Source organism: Ixodes scapularis, unplaced genomic scaffold (assembly GCF_016920785.2).
Source record: "Ixodes scapularis isolate PalLabHiFi unplaced genomic scaffold, ASM1692078v2 PGA_scaffold0__279_contigs__length_252992795, whole genome shotgun sequence".
NCBI classification, from domain to species: Eukaryota; Metazoa; Arthropoda; class Arachnida; order Ixodida; family Ixodidae; genus Ixodes; species Ixodes scapularis.
Window position 1 is genome coordinate 891,365 of NW_024609835.1, and position 18,392 is coordinate 909,756.

Genomic DNA, 18,392 nt, shown 5'->3' on the forward strand with positions numbered 1-18,392 from the left:
CTCCACGTGGTCGTGCATCCTCGTCGAATGTAGACTAAACACCGGCCGCGCTCGCGGACGGTGAGGGATCTGACAACCCGAATGGTCATCCGGAACCACGTGTATAGTTCCGCTGTCTCGAGGCCAGCTTGTGGCACGGACGCGTGTTCCCGACGCCCAATCCTTCGCTTTGAAAACAAGCATGGCGTCACGTACACGCTTATTTTTCCTGCTCCGGTCGCTTCATCCGGGAATCAGCCGTGCCCTACGTAAAATTAGACACGCGAGCATTCTTCTTATATGTAGAACCTGGGGCGTTTCTTGGATAACATTTTCTAAGCTAACAGAAAAAAAAAGGTCCTACATGCAAAGTGCTCGCCATGCACTTGCAACGCCATTCCCTGGTCCTATTTTAATCAGCTTAGCCAATGGGAACGCCGACCGGTGTCGCTTTTCGGATGCAACGTCTCGTCTCAGTGGGGGAAAAAAGGCCTCCATCTTTTTTGCAACTCCAACTGCATTATTATTGGAATTTGATGCCGGTATATCTTGTCGTTAGCCCAACTGACTAAAGGAAGCGACCGGCGATTGGCGTTCTATGTTCATCGAGGGGCGCTACATATTCGGTTGCTTCGTGTAGGGTCAATCTGCCCACGTCCTTGTGTTTTGATTTTACAATGGAGCTACGCCAGTCTAACGCGCCTTACTCGAAAAAAAAAAACAACATAATAGATTGTAATTACAGTTACCCTCGGTTAAAAGAGTAATAAATTAGATTTTTGATTACTCGAGGAAAAGTCCGTTACATGAAAATGTAGACGTTACTTTTCGATAACTCGAGATTTTTAAAATAAGAAATTTATCTGCATTAAAAAGAAAGCGTCTTTTGTGACGTTCATTATTGAATTTGTATCATCAAGTTATATACAGATCTTATTCCACAAATTTTGATAAATCATCTTCCTATCGGTGACTCGGTACGATGATTCCTCGGTAGGCTTGAAGCAAACAGCGCCATCAGAAAGGCAAATAAAAAAATAGTGAGGATTACGAGTTATTCTAGTACTTCCGAAAATAAACAGATTACACTCGTGATTACTTCTCGATAAATGTATTCGATTGATTACTAATATTACTTCAAAAATTAATAGATTACGAGTAATTTGATCGTTTGTAACGGGTACCGAACAAGTGTGAGCTACACGGACGAACCATCGAAGCTTATTGTTCATTCAACTCGTCTCAGCTTATTGGTGTTTTTAGGGTAATGGGATGTTCCACCACGGACCTAACGCACTTTAAAAAAAAAAAAAAAAAAAAAAAAAAAAAAAACTTTGGGCTTACGCATGTATGAGCGAAATCAGAGTTCATCACCTCAATCTTCTAAAGAAGCCACGCTTAAAGCCGGAAGCGGAAAAAAAGCATTGACCGGAAATTGCAATAAAAAATAAATGCTGGGACGGGTACTTTCTTTCGAAGCAAGTGCGCATCTTTCACTGCGATTGAGGAAACGAACTTACCAAACACTCTAAAGGCCCTGTAACACTGCGACGTTGAGTGCAGCGAACGTAGCGCGGCGCAGGACGTGGTCCTTTGATTGGCCGGCGAGCAGGAACTCGATATCTGTGACCAGTCAGTACCGGCGTCCGTTGCGCCACGCCGCGTTTGCTACGTTCGACGTCAGAGTACAGCAGACCTCTCGCAGAGCGCTTGGGAGAGCGCTTGGGAGAGCGCTCTGCGAAGAGAGCTAGGTAAATGACGAGACGAATATATATATATCTAGGCTTAAAATGAAAGTATTCGCCGTGAGAGTCAGTATGACATGATATTTTAACACACTCAATGCCACGAGGCAGACTGTTTCCTTTTTTGAGGTCTAGACACATTTCTAGTCTTGTCATTTGCCGAACAGCCTCCGTAGATTGCAGTCATTCGCTCTCCCGACTGTTTTGCGGCGATGGACGCTCCAGACCTCTCGGAGTAAAGGGCAAAGCCGCAATCGCACTTCCCTACAGAAATGCATTTTGCGCTGGGAACAGCCGAAAGGCCGCGCTTGGGGTGCCAGCGCAGATTGGGCTCTCGTGCACTTACGGGCCCTTAGAACTCGCTATTAGCGGCGAGATGTTTTGGTGGCGCCCTCCTGTGGTTCCCTCTCGTCACGTCATTACCTGGCGAACAACAATTGTTCGATGATGGTTGTAAGGAGCACGATGGAAGCATGAAATCATTGCGCCCTGAAACCAGCCTACACCGCTGAAATTGAAGTTCTTCCATTCCTCTTATTTCCGCCTATAAGAAATCCTTCGCTGGCGTCATAGTCTGCATTCGGCCAATCGTGGAAGGCCGACCACAGCGACGCTTTCGATCGCGCACGTCGCCAATAGGCTCTTGTATTTCACAATAATTAACAAAACGCGTAATCTGTAAAAAAAAAGGGGGGGGGGGGGGGGCAAGTGTGTGTTTGTGTGTGTGTGTGTGCACGGCGAGGCAAGGGTTGCAAAATGCGTCGTTAGCGCGTCCGAACGCAAGGAAGAGCCACGCCAATGAGACGGCAAGATAGAGAACAGCCAGGGAAGGCGCCATGACGAAGCAGTCAAGCGCGCACCGTCATTGGTTGAGGTCGGGGAGAAACGAATGCACGTGAGCGCGTCTGGGGGTGGAAACAAACGCACGAAGTGCGCAAGGAATAGACGAACTTGCACGTTACCGTATTTACTCGAGTAATAGCCGCAGTGTTTATGAAGAAAACCTGAGGGTTCGCTTTTCCGCGGAGCAGACGGATTGCCAATCACCGCGATTGACAGCATGATTCCAGCGATTTACATGACAGAGGTAACGTCTTCGCGCGAAGGTACAATCTCTGAAGATTGTGTTTGTATGGAGACTCGTGTTCTCGAGCTAATTATTCACTATATTATTTATGCGCAACGCGATAGCTGACTGTATATGTGCGTTGCGGCAAAGTAGACGTGAGGGTTTTGTTCATAAATAGTGCGGCTATTACTCGAGTAAATACGGTAATTGTTTGAAGTTAGCAGCGCAGATAGCATTTCTGTCTCACAGCGTATCCGTGTTGGCGGTTACGTTACCGCTAACGCTTTTACTGGGCAATAGGGAGTTTTCGTAGACCGCGCTGCCTCCTCCGCTAAGCGTTCCGCAACGAAGAAGTTGATACTGCGCCTGCGCGCGATAGCCTTGACTATGGAGTTCCCGCTATCGTAGCGGGTTGCGGAGGGCCTTGCGGGACGGCGAAAACGATCTACGAAAACTCCCTAATTTTAGCCAACCGTTAGCGTGTTCCGTGTACCGCACCATACCGGAGCCTTTGAAGCGTGCTTTTAAGCGAGCGCCCGGATGATACCGTGACCGCGAGGATCGAGCTTAAAGAGGAACTCCGGCGACTTTTTTGAGCAACCCCAACTAACTATATTTTTTGAAATCGCCGTCCTTTACTCTTTCTAATAGGTTATTTTGTATCGCGAAATTCAGGATAGTTATTGTGAAATCGGCAAATGAAAATGACGCCAAAGCGAAGATTCGAATATACCCGCGCTTTCTCATTGCCGTGTCGTCAGGGGACGGCAGGCTTGCAGGTCGAGCGGGCAGTCTAAAAAGGAACTATGCCGAGCATTCGTATCGTGCTGCTGCGCGGGAGCTGGAGCGACCTTCCAAAGCATTCATTTGCCACCATGAAACTGCTTGTAATCAGTTGAAAACAAAGTCTACAGCCCAATGAGTGAACCCCTGCACACTCATGACGTCACTTTTTCAATGTTGCCAGTAGAGCTTTTCACTTTGGAAAACACGATGAGGACCAAAATTGTAAATTCTGTAACTTCGCCAAAAAAAGTTATTTTGTCCAAATATTTGGGTTACTAGTTCAGCGATGTTTGTTGGTGTTTTTAGCAAGTTTTTAGGCAAATCGGGGACTATGAAGAAAACGGCGGAGTTCCCCTTTAAAGGCAGGCTTCAGAGGTTTCGGTAGCGCGGTACGCCGAACACGGTCACGGTTTGCTAAAAGTCCCCACTGTTTTTCGTAACGCGGTAATGTACTCGTTGCGTTTTCAAAACAGTAACGGATGACGTACTTCCGCTACTTCTTCCGAGTACGGGTAGCTAAAAGAAAAATTAATTGCACTTAATTTTTTTTACGTGCGGGTGTCTAGGCGCAAAGTTACATTGTTGCGCTCCTGAAACATACTTTCACCTGTATACTCGTCAGTGTTTAGGTGAACTCGTAGAAAGAAAAAAAACAAAACAATTATAAAGTCCCTTAATGAACATAACGTTTCTTGAAATATCACGCTAATGCATACCCGTACCGCCAAAACTGTAAAACGTTTCAATTAATTAATAAAAAAACTACGCTAAAGTAGCGTGCATTGCTTTATATCGTTAACAGTAACGGGAACACGTTCTTTTTATTTTGAGGTAACGTAGTTCCGTAACGCGTTCCTTTTATTTAGGAGTAACGAGTAACGTATTTCGTTGCTTTTTTTCTGAAAGGCCTTCAACGGTGCAACGTGTGCACCTCAAAACTCGCGTGATGAGGCCCTCTGTCGTTCGCAGTAATCGGGCAGCGGTTGGCCGTCGACGTGCTCTGCACGCGCGGGTGGGCACACTGACCCTTTTTACGCTTCAGGTGTTGATCGCCCGATCCTTCCAAACGGGACATTGGCTGCTAAGAAGAATAACATACGCGAGGCGCGAAATAATTACATACACAGTGAGCGCAAGCACATAAATCGTACGTGTTTGCGCGTGTTCTGTCATTTGTACTTGTAATCATCGCACGTCTTGCTCAAAAGTGTGTTAATCAACTAACCTCGTTCGAAGCTTCGCTCAGCCAGTTTCTTTTCAGTTATTTCCCCGCATCCTGACGTCATGGTATCGAGGACAAAGGGACTGTGTTCTTCTCGGAGGCGTTGCCTCTAGCCGCTCGGAAAAGGCGTCGTGACCGGCTGTGGGCGAAACGTTCCGGCACTCACCTACAGCGCCTAGATTGCAGAGAGGTACCAACTCGTACCGTGGACGGCGTTCGCAATTTAATGGCGGACGCCTCCCGCGGAGATTGCGTCGTCGCGTGGCGAGGAAGGAAAGCACGCGAAAAAGCAGGCGTGCTTTCAGATGACGATCGCCGTTCTTCCTCGCAGCTCGTGTTGCGGTTGGGGGTTTTGAGCAGTTGGAGACACTCTGTAATGTGGGCGCACTAACACTGACCGCGTTCTCAGCGCTGCGATTTCTTGAGCCGCCAGTTCTGCATGCGTCGGCGGCGGGCTGCCGGTCAGTGACGGTGAACGGACCCGGAGAAGGGAGATTTAAGTGTTGGTTAGAGGCGGTCCGTAGAAGTGAGCGGCGCATACAAGCTTTCTCTGTGGTTCGCATTCTGCGCGCGACGTTATGAGCGAGTTTAACGAGGCTTCATGCTCTTTGGCACGGTCTGCGAAAATATGGGCAACTATAATATCCGCTCACAGCTTCAGAAACACATGGGGTGGCTTATTATCTTCCGGCATCTTGCGTCCTTCTTCTAATGCCTAGGGCTGGGCGTCGATTGAAAACTTTACACCCGATTTAATCTCCACTCTTTCATCGAATAATTCATCGACTAACCGGTTCGTTCATTTCCAGCTACAATATTTTTAAAACGTCAATTTTACTCTTTTTCTTTTTTACCTTCGTTGAATATGCAGTATACAAGTTCGATGATGAAACAGCCTCGATGCGTAGTCGAGAACAGTTAAAAAACGCTCACAGTCGCGGACTCTTACATGAGCTGCACGAGACGAAAGAGGTTGGTGGATATTCTCCGGCAAGAGCGACCTCCCTCGATTGTTCACAATAGTCTCTGCGGGGATAATCGAGCACTCGCGAGGCGTTCAAGTGGCGGACACCCGTGTAACCTTGTGCGCGTGACCGGAATTACCAATGTCGCACCTACATTTTACTTCAGCTCAAAATTTCATAAAAGTTTGCCCTTCGTGCAGGTATACCCATCCACGTCTGCGTTATTTGTGAAAGCGTTTAATGTTTATTTTTATTTTTGCTCGTTATAGTTTTACCGATTAGGCGGTAAAAGAATTAACCGTTATTAAAGCATTCATCGATTCATCGCTAGGTTAATCGAGCCCAGGACTACCTTAATCCGTAGAAGTGCGGCTGTGGACCGATAATCAAGTTCTCGAGACCTGCCATGCCCCGTATTTCTTGAAACAGTCAGTGACCACAGTGCACTGTGCCTTGCTTGGAAGTACACCCGCCGGCAATATGAAGGTGAACACCTTACCTGGTTTCTTGTCTGTTTTACGGCTCCCTTAAGCTGTATTAACTCTCAACGTCTCAAATGGTACGTGGCTCGGGGTCTAAACTTTGCTTTCTAGCCCTCTTTTGGAACAGAGCTTGTTTCAACACTTACAGAAGCGTCAAAATCAAGAAGACGGGTGTTCACCTTCATATCGCTCATTGGTGTACACTCTCTTTGATATCGAGCGTTTTTCTCGCATCGTCCGCGTCGTCATGCTTCGAAATTATATATTTTGGTTGACTGGACTCTAGACGAGAAAATCAAAGTTTCAAAACACAGAACGACGCGAATCTACTGACCAAAGAAACATTTCTTGTTTTTCCCGGATGGGTTGAGTTTAGTACACATGCAATGAATGCTGAATATAGTTGTTAAGGAAGGCAGGGTCCTGCCTTCCTTAATCTGTCAGGTATACAGTGTGCGGCTTCAGTTTCGTGCAGTCGGACGGCCATGACTCGGCAAGCGTCACTGTTATGTGCGCCCATTGCTGGTCTATCGCGCCATCCCTGTGGTGTCCCATGGACTTCTTCCAAAACCGACGCGCCCCATCGCGGCGAAATACCACGCAGTGCACTCTGGGAACTAGTTGGCCACTCAGTTTCGGTTTCGACTGAGCAGCTTCATCTCATGCTATCGCGCCGCGACCGAACGCGCCCTGCTTGCGTTTTCCATTATCTGATTTTTCACGAACGATTTTTCACTCATTCTCGAGCGATACAAAACGAAGACCGGGGCACTTTCCTGGTTCCCGAAACACCGGATATTGTGCGTGCGTATGCGAACGTAGTAAGTCGTGGCTTAGTCACCTCACCCCACGAGTGCATCTTTGAGCTCAATGTCAGTAATCCCGTCTAGTACCAGTGAACTACAACTGAAATTTGTTCGTCCGGAGCCTTACACGCATTTTGTTTGCCAAACGTTCGCTTCTTGTTACTTCATTGGGCGAAAAGCAAGCCGCATCCTCACAGGGTATCAAAATTGAGGCCAGCGTTTACGCATAAACTTTTAAGGAAACGCAATAAATTCGACCTCACTGCTGCACAAAAGTTACTATAATGTCTTCCTCGTGTCATCATATATCTCCCACTCAAATTTTATGCTGATAGAAGATTAACTTTTCGCAAAAGTTGAGATCGGCTAGCTACGACGGAGGCCCTAACAAGCGTCCCCTACTCCTCGCTAAGCCTTTTTGGACGAGCTTTTACTGACGCCCGAGATCTGTGCCGGGAACGGTGTGTCTGAAATTATCTCGGCATACTCAGGCAGGAAGAAAGCAAACACATAACAAATATTATGGCCATTAGCAACCGTCCCTGCGCTTTGAATTCGTTCGAGCACTTGTGTGAAGAATGTCGCACCGTGCGCTGGACGGGCATGAACCCCAATGCGGTGCGCACAGGGGTTCATCAGAAGTGCGCCCATCTGACGCACTTCTGGCGAACGGTGCGACATTCTTCACACAAGTGCTCGACTTTTGCATTCTTAAAACGGTCTGTATGCGCGAATTTGCCTATATGATTGCAGGATAACTTTATGCGCATACGCGATGTTGAATATTAGTGGCATGGAGGCGGGTGGGGACTTCACTTCGTGCCGTGCTGCGGGTCAGTACAGATAAGAGATAAGAAGTGTGTTAAAATTGAGATTTTCAATGGCACCTCCGAGTCTTACCTCGCATACTCAGGCACATTAAGAAAAACAGTAATTGCAAAAAGTAATATTTCGTCTATGGACGCACGAAGCAAACAAACTTCTTGATCAACAACACTAATGTAAAGGCGCGAGCTCGATGTATGCATACTTATTGGTTGCTACAGCTTGTTGATTCGTACACAAGCAAGATCCCCAAGCACCCGAGCTTCGCAGCGTCGAGACTCCCAGCACCGGCTCGTCCACATACCTCGATTGGAACGCTAATAGGAAGGCTCAAGTACAAAAATACATCAAGCATGTGTTAAGACACGCGATACGTATCGGGCTTGTGCTAGAGCTTCGAGGGCTGGCCAGTTAGCTTAGTTTAGAGACCACAATTGACGCTCTTGGGACCAGAAAACAATCTCTTGTCGACGTGTCGATCAAAACCGAAACCATGCCACCCTCCTTCCTGGCCAACTAGTTCCCAGAGTGCAACGCGCGCCGTGTTGCATGCAGGGCTTTATGGAAGTAGTCTATTGGTGATCTGCCAAAGTAGTCCGAGTCCGCAGACTTCGTGCTCGTTTTTCTAACAGGACTCTCGTCGTTTTCTTTTTTATTTAGCGCAGTGATAAATACGCCGTCATGAAGAACGTGCTGGCATTTTCTGTTTCCTTTTCTCTCCCCAAGACGAATGGGCGGGAGTGACATTTCTTGTTCTCGAACGAGCGGGCGGTGCGTTCAAAAGTTATCAGAGCTTGACGCGAGCCACCGAGTTGCAGCCGCAAATGTGAAGCGCCTCCAGGCTGAACTGAATTGGGAACCTCTCTCAGCCCGCCGTAAAAAATTGTGTTTAAAGTTTCTGTTTTTGATATTTAAAAATAAAACTGGAATTAACAGTGTACTTACTTAAAAGAACAATATTATATTTCTAAACGGAACGATCATGATTTCAAAATTAGAGAGTTCCGCGCCAGGACGAGCATGTACGCCAACTCTTTTTTTGTTAAAACGATACGAGAGTAAAGTGGGCTGTCGGAGCTGCAAGTGTGCAGTGAAAGTAAAGGTGTGTTTTTTTCAGCATTGTAACCCCCCTGCTGTAACGCCCTTGGGCACTGCGGGGTAATCTCTGAATAAAGAATAAAGAAAGCGCCTCCAGGCTTTGGATTTGCGCCGGCAACTCGTGAAAAATATTTCGTCGTTATCCGCGGGGTGTTTCCGGAGGAAGGAGTGCGCAAGATGTTGCATCTTACTTACGCGATTGGATTCTGTTCGGCGGAAAGTCCCAGTGAGAAATGAAAATCAGCGGGAATGGCTGTATGTCTAAAATACCATGTAGTGTTTTTCCTTGGAGAACGAGTTTTTAACAAACCGCCTAGTACCCTAGTTACAAGGGTGCCCTTAACCGCAGTTAAGTCTGACCTCAGTCGCACTTCACTGCGGTTAATGTAGTCCGTTTATCGAAGGCGGGGGTCTCCAAACCCCGGCCCGCGGCCAGCTCTCAGCAAGCCTCCTGCTAGCGGCGCAAAAATAAACAAACAGAAAAAAATAACCGAATGAAGCTGCCATTGTAGTGACCTCTGGTTATATTATTTATTAAACATTGTCATCACCAGCATCACCATTTTTGGTACCATGTTTCGTATATAATTCCCTAGCGTTTCCATGAATATTGTGCTTAGTGTCCTGTGTCGCATCAGCATTAAGGCTGGTTCACACTAAAGTCACTAGACCCTGGGAAACTAGCGCCATTGTCTTCCCTACTTGCTTGCCGAACATACACAAATACTAACATAGAGAATTCCAAAACATCGCAAGGCGATTGGCTAATTGGTCTGCGTTGCTATGGCAATTGCCATTTCGGCTCCTTCAAATCTTCGAAGCTTCGAGAGCGTAGTTTTAATTCAGTCGCACCAAAGTCACACCAAAATCACCATGGACCATTGAGCACCATTGTACTGAAGGCGTTCTTCGCCAACATAAGCCTCTTTGGCACTGTGTATGCAATCACTTATCGATCATGCCCATCTCCATGGATATCTTACAATAATATTCTTCTTCCTACATATTTCAAAACAGGAAAATTATTTTCCAATTCTTACAGGCACCGACACCGCATCTGGTGGTGGTACGAAGATGTACACCCGTGAGCGATATGAAGGGGAACAGCCCTCTTCTTGCTTTTGACGCTCCTGCAAGTTTTGGAACAGGCTCCGTTCCAGAAGAGGGCTAGAACGCAAAGTTTAGACCCCCAAGCCACGTACCATTTGAGACATTGAGAGTTAATAGAGCTTTAGGGAGCCGTAAAACAGGCGATGTGTTCACCTTCACATTGCCGGCGAGTGTACGCTTGTTTCGTCGGTGTGTGCATAGCAAAATATCGGCACAAGAAACATCTCTATAAAGCTACCCGACTCCAGTGAATGTAGATCGGCTCACCAAGAATGAAGAGGTTAAGGAAAAATTGCTCATTTCATGAGCCAAAATGTCGACCCTACGGGGAGTTTCGTGCTATTTTCCCACGACCCAGCTACTTATGGCGAATTCGGCTGGTCGATCGCCGGTGAGCCTTTGCCGGTGGCACCGGCGACCGAAACCGCGCCACCGGCGCACCACGTGACCCTCTCCACCCGAACACAAAGCGCCGGCAATTTGTATTTGCTTGGGTCGCGCGTCAGCATTGTTAACCTCTTCCTCGACTGATCTATGGTACAATGAGTACCCTGTAGGCGTCAAGAGTATAAATTCCGACTCTTTGAGATGTGTGTAAACACAATGGCTCCACAATTGTTTTCGAAATATTAAGATCACCACAGCCTGTGCAGCTGACATGATTTTAAATTCTAGTATTATTGAAAGGGCAGATGAATAAATCCGCGTGGTGCTGCCCGCACACACGTTAAAACTTAAATATCACTTTTTATTTTTGAGTTCCAAGGAACTATTGCTATTTTACGAGGATCCAAAGGATTGCCAGCGTCGCTTTTTGTATTCTGTTTATTGTTATTATCTTTTTCGGAATCCTGTCTTGTCATTACACTTACTACCCCCCCCCCCCCCCTTGAAATTGTAATGCGTATGCAAGTACCGAACTGCATCACTATGCATACTTTTTTTGTTTTTTTCAGCGGTGTAATAACGTGTTGCTACACAGTTGTAAAACGAAGTAATGTATGATGCAGCCTGTGTCTCAGAGCAAACTGACCTTGCGCGGGCTGGACAAATTCTTCCAAAAATGTTGGCTTTCTTTGAAATATAAATCATCTTTATCTTCGTTGTTTTCGCTATCTTGTCTCGGAGCACAAATGAGTGTTTGTCCCAGTTCCTTCGTTTACCACTCAAACCCGCTACTTGCCGCTTCCGGCGAGCATTGTTTCGTTTGGGTCCCTTTCCCGATTCGGATGGGACGATACCGAATACAGTCTGACAGACAAGCTGTCCGACCCCTTGGAGCTCGGGCAAAGATTGTGCCGCTAAACTGCCGGAACACGCCTGAGAAGCACCTTCGAGTGTAAAAAAAAAAAAAATGTAAAAAAAAAATAAATGCTTAACTGCTATGGAAACGCAGCGAAACCACCGGTCTTCAAACAATAAGGTGCCTTATTGTTTGAAGACCGGTAGCAATTCGCTGCGTTTTCATAAGAGTTAAGACTTTTTTTTTACCTTTTCCTCGGGTAAATTCTCTTTTTGCATATTTCATAAAAAAAAAAAAAAAAAAAGCAGCATATGGACAACGGTGCACAAAATCGTAGCGAAAAAGCGGTACATTCCTCGAAACCTTGACTGTGCATGCCGGCTGCTGAAAGTCGGAATCTCCGTTCCCGTTATAATTAGCCGTCATTGATTGCGTGGGGAGCCGTGGGCGGGAGGCTCGTTTTTTTTCGGCGCGCACGCAGCGGGCTAAGAGAAGATCCGCTACGTGCGTGCTCAATGCATTGGAGGATTATACTCCTCGAGGAAATCAAAATGAACCACGCAGGAAAGCATGGCTGCGCCGGAATCAAATATTCCCATTCGTTTCAGCTTGAAGCAGGCATGACCCGGGATCATCCCTACGCTGTCTATTTCTAGCCTGCCACAGATAAGCGGGGAAACAGATCCTTGCTCCTAACCGCATTGATGCTCCACCGCTGGGAAGTAATTTAATTATTCATTCGTTCATTTATTTTCGATCCTATCAGTTTCTATTAGGACTATAATAGAAGAGGAGCAGATTAAAAAAAAAAAAACGAAACAAAATATATAAATTCCAGCGAAAAAAAAACAAACACAGAAAGCAAGAACGTTCTTGACAGGGTCAATGCACTCAACCTGTACGCGACTAGGGCACCGAAGCAACGGACAGAGCATTGAGAGTGACTTCAGCACTAAGAAGAGCTTAAAATGAGTAGAAGGGTTGCGAAGAAGCACAATCGATATAAATACTTGCTTTGCAGTATTCAAATTAAAAAAAGAAGTAAATAAAGAAGTGTCTGGAAGCAATAATGTATCGACAACGTACTTTTGAAGAGTGACAGATATAGTTTTACGCAAATTTGAAAAAGTGCATATAAATTGCTGTTTACTGCGAATGCTATGAATACGTCGTTGATTTCCCTCTTGATCGTATGTCCTTATTACAGGGGTCGTCTCAACTGTCGTGAGGCCAACGACACTGCATTGAACCAACATGATACAATATGGCTGAACGAATACCCAGTGGCGTCACTAGGGTCAACGGCACCCGGGGCGTTGGCCCGCGGCGACAACCCCCCCCCCCCCCCCCCCTCCGCTCGGCGCCCACCACGATCCCCCCCCCCCCCCCCCCCCCCCCCCCCCCGTACGCCCCTTGTGACACCACTGCGAATACGTTCTTTGACAGCTCGTGATCCCCCACGGGTGTAGCATACCTTGTAACATGACAACCGGAGTGCAATACCTAGAGTAATTCTAACCGGCTGGAAAATACACGTGGTGCAAGATCAAACATCACGAAATGCTTCGACGAAAAATACAAACTAGCAAACCAAAATTCCGGATCCGAGGAGTTTTACCGTGAAAGAAAATAAGATAAAAGAAAAACCGGTACGTTTTCTTAATCTTCTCATCTTCCCGTAGGACACTCGAAAAAAAAAATCTATTTCCGGAGGCCTTATATTGGCACCTAACGTAGGGGCCATACCCTTCCAAAACTTTCAGCGAAGTGTCGGTTTCCAGTAGTAGCATTCCAACATGTTTCTTTTTTAGTTCTTTCTACCTTTCTTTACGACTAATTCGTGCTTTGTTTCGTTCAACACTGGCAGAGCATGCGAAGTCCACTGTAGAGATCGTTGTCCACAAACAGTCCGGGTCAACTCCAGAATTAATAAAGCTTGGACTTGGGTTTGGGCTAGTTGGTTGTACATTGATAGACGTGCTGCTCTGCGAAGTTCTACAGAACAAACGCGTGACCAAAATTTTGGTCACGCGTTTGTTCAGTAGAACTTCGCAGCGCAGGACGTCTATCAACTCCAGAACTCGGCATGCCCGGACTGTAAACACTAAAAACGAATGCTTAAACGTCCACCCGAGCACCTGCACTCTAAGAAACCTCCGTGAGCTCAGTTGCCTGCATAACACGAAGACGGTCAATCGCATGACACATTTTTTTCTTCTTCTATAATCGCATTTTGAATTGTGTAACTGGCTAGGACCCTTCTCTTGATTGCCGTGTCGACTGTCTTTCTGTTGTGTAAGTGAACTCCGTGTTTTTTAGAAACTGCACTGCGCGACACTGTTAGCACGAACACTACTTTTGGCGCTTTTTCGCATTTTGCTTCGAAAGGGTACATTTCGGGCGTCGATATTCTCCACTATGGTTAGTACTCCAACTGAGCACTTTCCACCTTTATACAGTAACACGCTGCTTACAAACAATCCCGCGTTCGCCCTCACTATAGGTATGAACACTGAGTGCGTGCGCGAAGAAATTAGATTCGCGTGAGACCAGTCGTCTGCGCTTGCGCAGTGTGGACAGCAGCGACACCTCAGTGGCGTCGCGTCAGAGAGTTGGCTTGGTGCTGATGACAGTTTGGGGACGGTCTTTGAATGCTGAGAGAAAATCAGAGAAAACCGGCGATGGCTTGTTCGCACTAGCATTGTCGCGGAGTGTATGGATCAATGGTTGGATGGATATGAACAGCTGTACAGTTTATAAACGCGTGGTAGCTCGCGCCATCTAGCCTGAAAAACCAAAACGCAGGATACCTCCCCCCCTCCTACAACCCTATTAGGTCAATTTCCCTCCCCTTTCCATTTTTGTAACCATCACTAGGTAGTGTGGATATCGTCAATTTTCCGCTGACGAAACCTTCTTGGCGTCACCCCAATACCGGACCCACTAGTACAAAGGGTTGAGATTTTGGACCGCGGCCACGCTTTATGGAGTCCCAATTTTCCTCTGTCCCGCCTGTCCCCCAGCTTTGCTATTCGCGTCTCCAGCTCGACGGTCGCCCTCCCGCGGCGGAAACGGGAAGCGCGGTAGTGAGGGTCCCCCGATTCTCCTGCCCAGCGGGTACGACGGAAATTCTCGCGATCATGGCTCGCGAAATGTCGTTTCCGAATGCAAACAACACTCTTCACTGTCCCAATGTAGTGCTGCAGCCGGTATGGGATTGTACCTTACTGGAGAGTTTTAGTATTGCGCATAGAAGCGAACGCAAGCGGTGTGCGTTTCCGTTAGGGTTGCAAGTCCCACGTTGTGCGTGCGCCTCATCGCCAGGCGCCATCCAAGACCGCAATTTCGGGCTCCACGCACGCGCAGTGTGGAACGCGCAGTGTGGAACGCGCAAAGCTAACGCAAACACACAGCACTCGCGTTCGCTCGTATACCCAATACTAGAACTCACTACTGTTTCACCGGCTTCCAACGCCAACGAAACGTGCTGCAGTGAGCAGACGTGCAAGCAAGTAGGCGTTCCTTCGAACTGCAAAGGCTGAGATTGGAAAAAAAACGACGGAGCGTAAAAATGAGAGTAACTAAATGTTATAAAACAATTAATAATTTAATTTTTTTTTTCTTTTGGGCATTTGGTTTGGAAAAATATTGGCTGCAACTTAAGTTTTGCTGCTTGTCAAAAGTCGCGACTTCGATAGAAAAATATACTTTAACCACAATTAATGTAATTTTACATGGATTTCTCACAATAGCTAGAAGGTTTTCATCGACTTAGACTATTTTTATTTTATTACTTGGTAATTAAAAATGCTGCAATTGGCAACGGTGATGATAATTAACACAGTTTTGGTCGTCATATTTGTTCGCGCGTTTGAAATTAGATCATAAGCAAAGCTTGAAATATTACGTATTACAATAGCTGAATTTTAATATTATCATTAATACCAATCGTGGCAATGTTGGCCCCAAATTAACGCCAGAATCACGAAAATATGCCATTTTACCATTATAGTCTATCCAGAAAGGTATAATCTTGTTTTCTTTTTAGCATATGAAAAACTCTGACATCGTTACCAAGATAGACTAACAGTCAAACACTGGATGTAATATAAAGTCCTATGCGTCACGCGTTGATATAAAACTTGCACACGCACACACTTCAGCTGTCTAACTCAGATTCCGTCTTTGGGTTGTTGCAGTGAGAACAGCGTTTATTAATTTATACGTTTTGTGGACATTTCTAAAAATTGGAATTCTCTTATTCCTGTGCTGGGAATAATGTTAAACCAATTAATCATCTAAAGACCCAAAAGCCCATTAAAAGGCCCGCAGTTCATTATTTCCCATGACAATTATCTGAGCGAGAAAAGGCAGCGAGAACGCACAAATATCAGCCTGGATCGGACATGTATGTCACGAAATAAAGTTTCCGCGAACAATTTTTCTAACTAGATAATTTTCGATGTGAGACACATTGAGAGGTATGAAAGAATCCGAAATTAAGACCTATACTGAGAAATTAAATCCAAAATAGAAGCTAGTTTCGGTTTCCTCCAGAATCAAAACGCGCATCCTTGCGTAAATATTACGCTAAATACCGTTCTTGTTTTCAGGGTAAAGAGGCGACCTGCGCCCATAACACCCTAGCTTCCCCGTATTACCAGAAATAATTTGTGTCGCTCAGTAAAGCCAGCACACTAGACAGGCTCAAGAGCCGGCACGCATCTCTGACCCTCACTAAACCCGCCATCTTGGAAAATGAGTGGCGCCACCTATAGTTAGTTGGAGTCGCGAATACTCCGTTTCACTTTGAGTGCAAGCGAGTTCGAAGCTACAAGCGCGAGCATATGGGCTTGAACAGTGCTTGCACTGCACGATCGCGCATGCTTGGCGGGGACGCTGAAAGTCCGGAGATCGCTCTTGTAGCTTCCGCCATGCTCACACCTAAAAGTGAAACGGAGTATAGGAGGTATTCACTGGACGCCATATTTGAGGGCGATGTTTAGAGCGCATGCTCAGAACGAGCTCACATTAATAGCCTGCTAAGACCGGCAACCTTGATGGTGCTAAATGCACGCTCCAAAAGGTCTGCGGAAGCTCGCCGTCAGCACGCGCTCAGCAGCAGCGCACACGGATATGGCCGCCAGTGCATACTCCCTATAGACCTTTATAATGTTTACAAATCCACAGCTCAGCGTGCGATCTTCACAGCTCAGCACGCGCGTGTGCGTCGCTCCGGAAAACGAGCAAAGCACGCGCCATACGCACGAACACTGGAAATGGCACCGGCCATACGCTCTTTCTTGGAAAGGTCTATAGATATAGATGTATTTCATTAAATTTTTCATAGAAAATTGCTACCAATCTTGTTACATTCTAATCGTTTGCGGTGTTGGTCGTTGTGGAGTGCGCTCTGCTGACCCGCGTCCTCCTCGATGTCGCAGGTGGCTGGCCGCGACGCAGTTCCAGGCGACGGATGCCCGGAGGGCGTTCCCATGCTTCGACGAACCCGACATGAAGGCCACGTTTGCCGTGACCATGGTGCGGCCGAGCAACCTCACCGCCATCTCCAACATGCCGCTCAAGTCCTCCGTCGACAGGTGACGTTTTCCTCGAAGCAGAAGGCATGCATAGACCATTTCAAGCATCGCCTTCCGGATGGTCCCATGTTTGTTTACTGGGCCACGAATCGGGTTATAGAACTATGGATCCGAGGATTCTCCTTTGCTTCCCTTAGTTTTCCCATATCTGACGAAGTGAGTCCGCCCAAAACAACATCCCCCCCCCCCCCCTTGAATATTCTCCGTATCATATTTCCCAGAATAAGGCTACTGCGCATGGTCAGAACGCAATTCACAGCCGAGTAAACAAAGATGGCGGTGGTAAGAATAATCATGTTTCTGACGTCAGGCCAAGGTGATGACGCTGGCAGTGAACGGAGCATGCGCTGACGCGTAGCTCTCTCGTAAACAAGTTCCTGCGCATGCGCAGTTTGTACAATAGCGGTGAGCAGACGCTCAAGTTTCTAGACAACTAGTCGTGTTACATGGAAATATAAATACAGCACCCATTGCTATACTTTGTTTCACCGTACGCGTTAAACCGCAAGGGACGCTACGAATCGTCACAGCCAATGCAGAGCTCTGAACACATCACGTGACCGCCGCTCAACGCGTCGCTCCCGCTGATCTCTATTGTAGTATGGCTTGATCGCGGATCGATGCTTGTCTTGCTGGGGTCGAGTGGCACCACCGGCAGCCATCACTTGACACCAGCTACTGCATGGGACTCTGTGGGAAAAACGAGGAAAAGTGTCGTTTCCCTCGTTTCTAAGTTGTCGGCGCTGAAACGTTTTGGCTGCTTTTCGAAAAGCCTGTCAAATGGCTTGTGCACAAACATTAAACTCGGAGACCTCCCTGTTGTTATAAATGAATGTTTTGTGGTCGAGAATGACTCCGTTGGTCGAAAAGTGTAATGCAACTCAATGAGACGAGAGTTAACTAGAGTTACCGCGGTGGCAGTGGCGGTGGCGGTTTTGATGATTTGGGCTTAGCAGACGACAAACTCGAAGGCTTTGCTACGCGGAATTCACTCACTCTCGGAAAGCCGCTGTAAACATAGAAATTTTTTGACGGTCGTCAACTTCTGGGCTTCCCCGAGGACGGTCTTATTGATGGCGAGTTCCTTCGTTTACTCCACTACGAGAGCAAGCTTGCCGGCTCAGCCGTGGGTGTTCTGGTACGTTCGATTTTCTAATGAGCGTCCGAACGCTCGACGAATACCGATTCCATCATTAAACACCCGATATAATGGTCGCGGCACATCATAAAATACTTGCCATCGAGCACCGCGTAGTAGCTTCAATATTTCTACTTTTGTGCGTTTCTCCTACAGACCTACGTGCATTGCCCGGTGTCAAGTAATGGCCGCCGGTGGAGCCATCGACGGGCTCTCGATCTGCGATCCAGCTTACTACAATAGAGATCAGTGGTCGCTACACTCTACCCGAATTTCACATGACACTCACATGGCAGTGGATTGGCTTCGATGGTTCGGAGTGTT

General features: G+C 46.9%; 1 protein-coding gene across 1 annotated transcript in view; it reads left to right on the forward strand.

Moving 5' to 3' along the window:
- Nucleotides 1-18,392, forward strand: part of LOC8053007 (aminopeptidase N) — a 123,465-nt gene that overhangs the window by 44,347 nt on the left and 60,726 nt on the right. Inside the window, exon 2 of the mRNA XM_029978264.4 lies at nucleotides 16,775-16,930. Coding sequence (XP_029834124.3) covers nucleotides 16,775-16,930 — 156 coding nt within the window. The remainder of the gene's footprint in view (nucleotides 1-16,774; nucleotides 16,931-18,392) is intronic.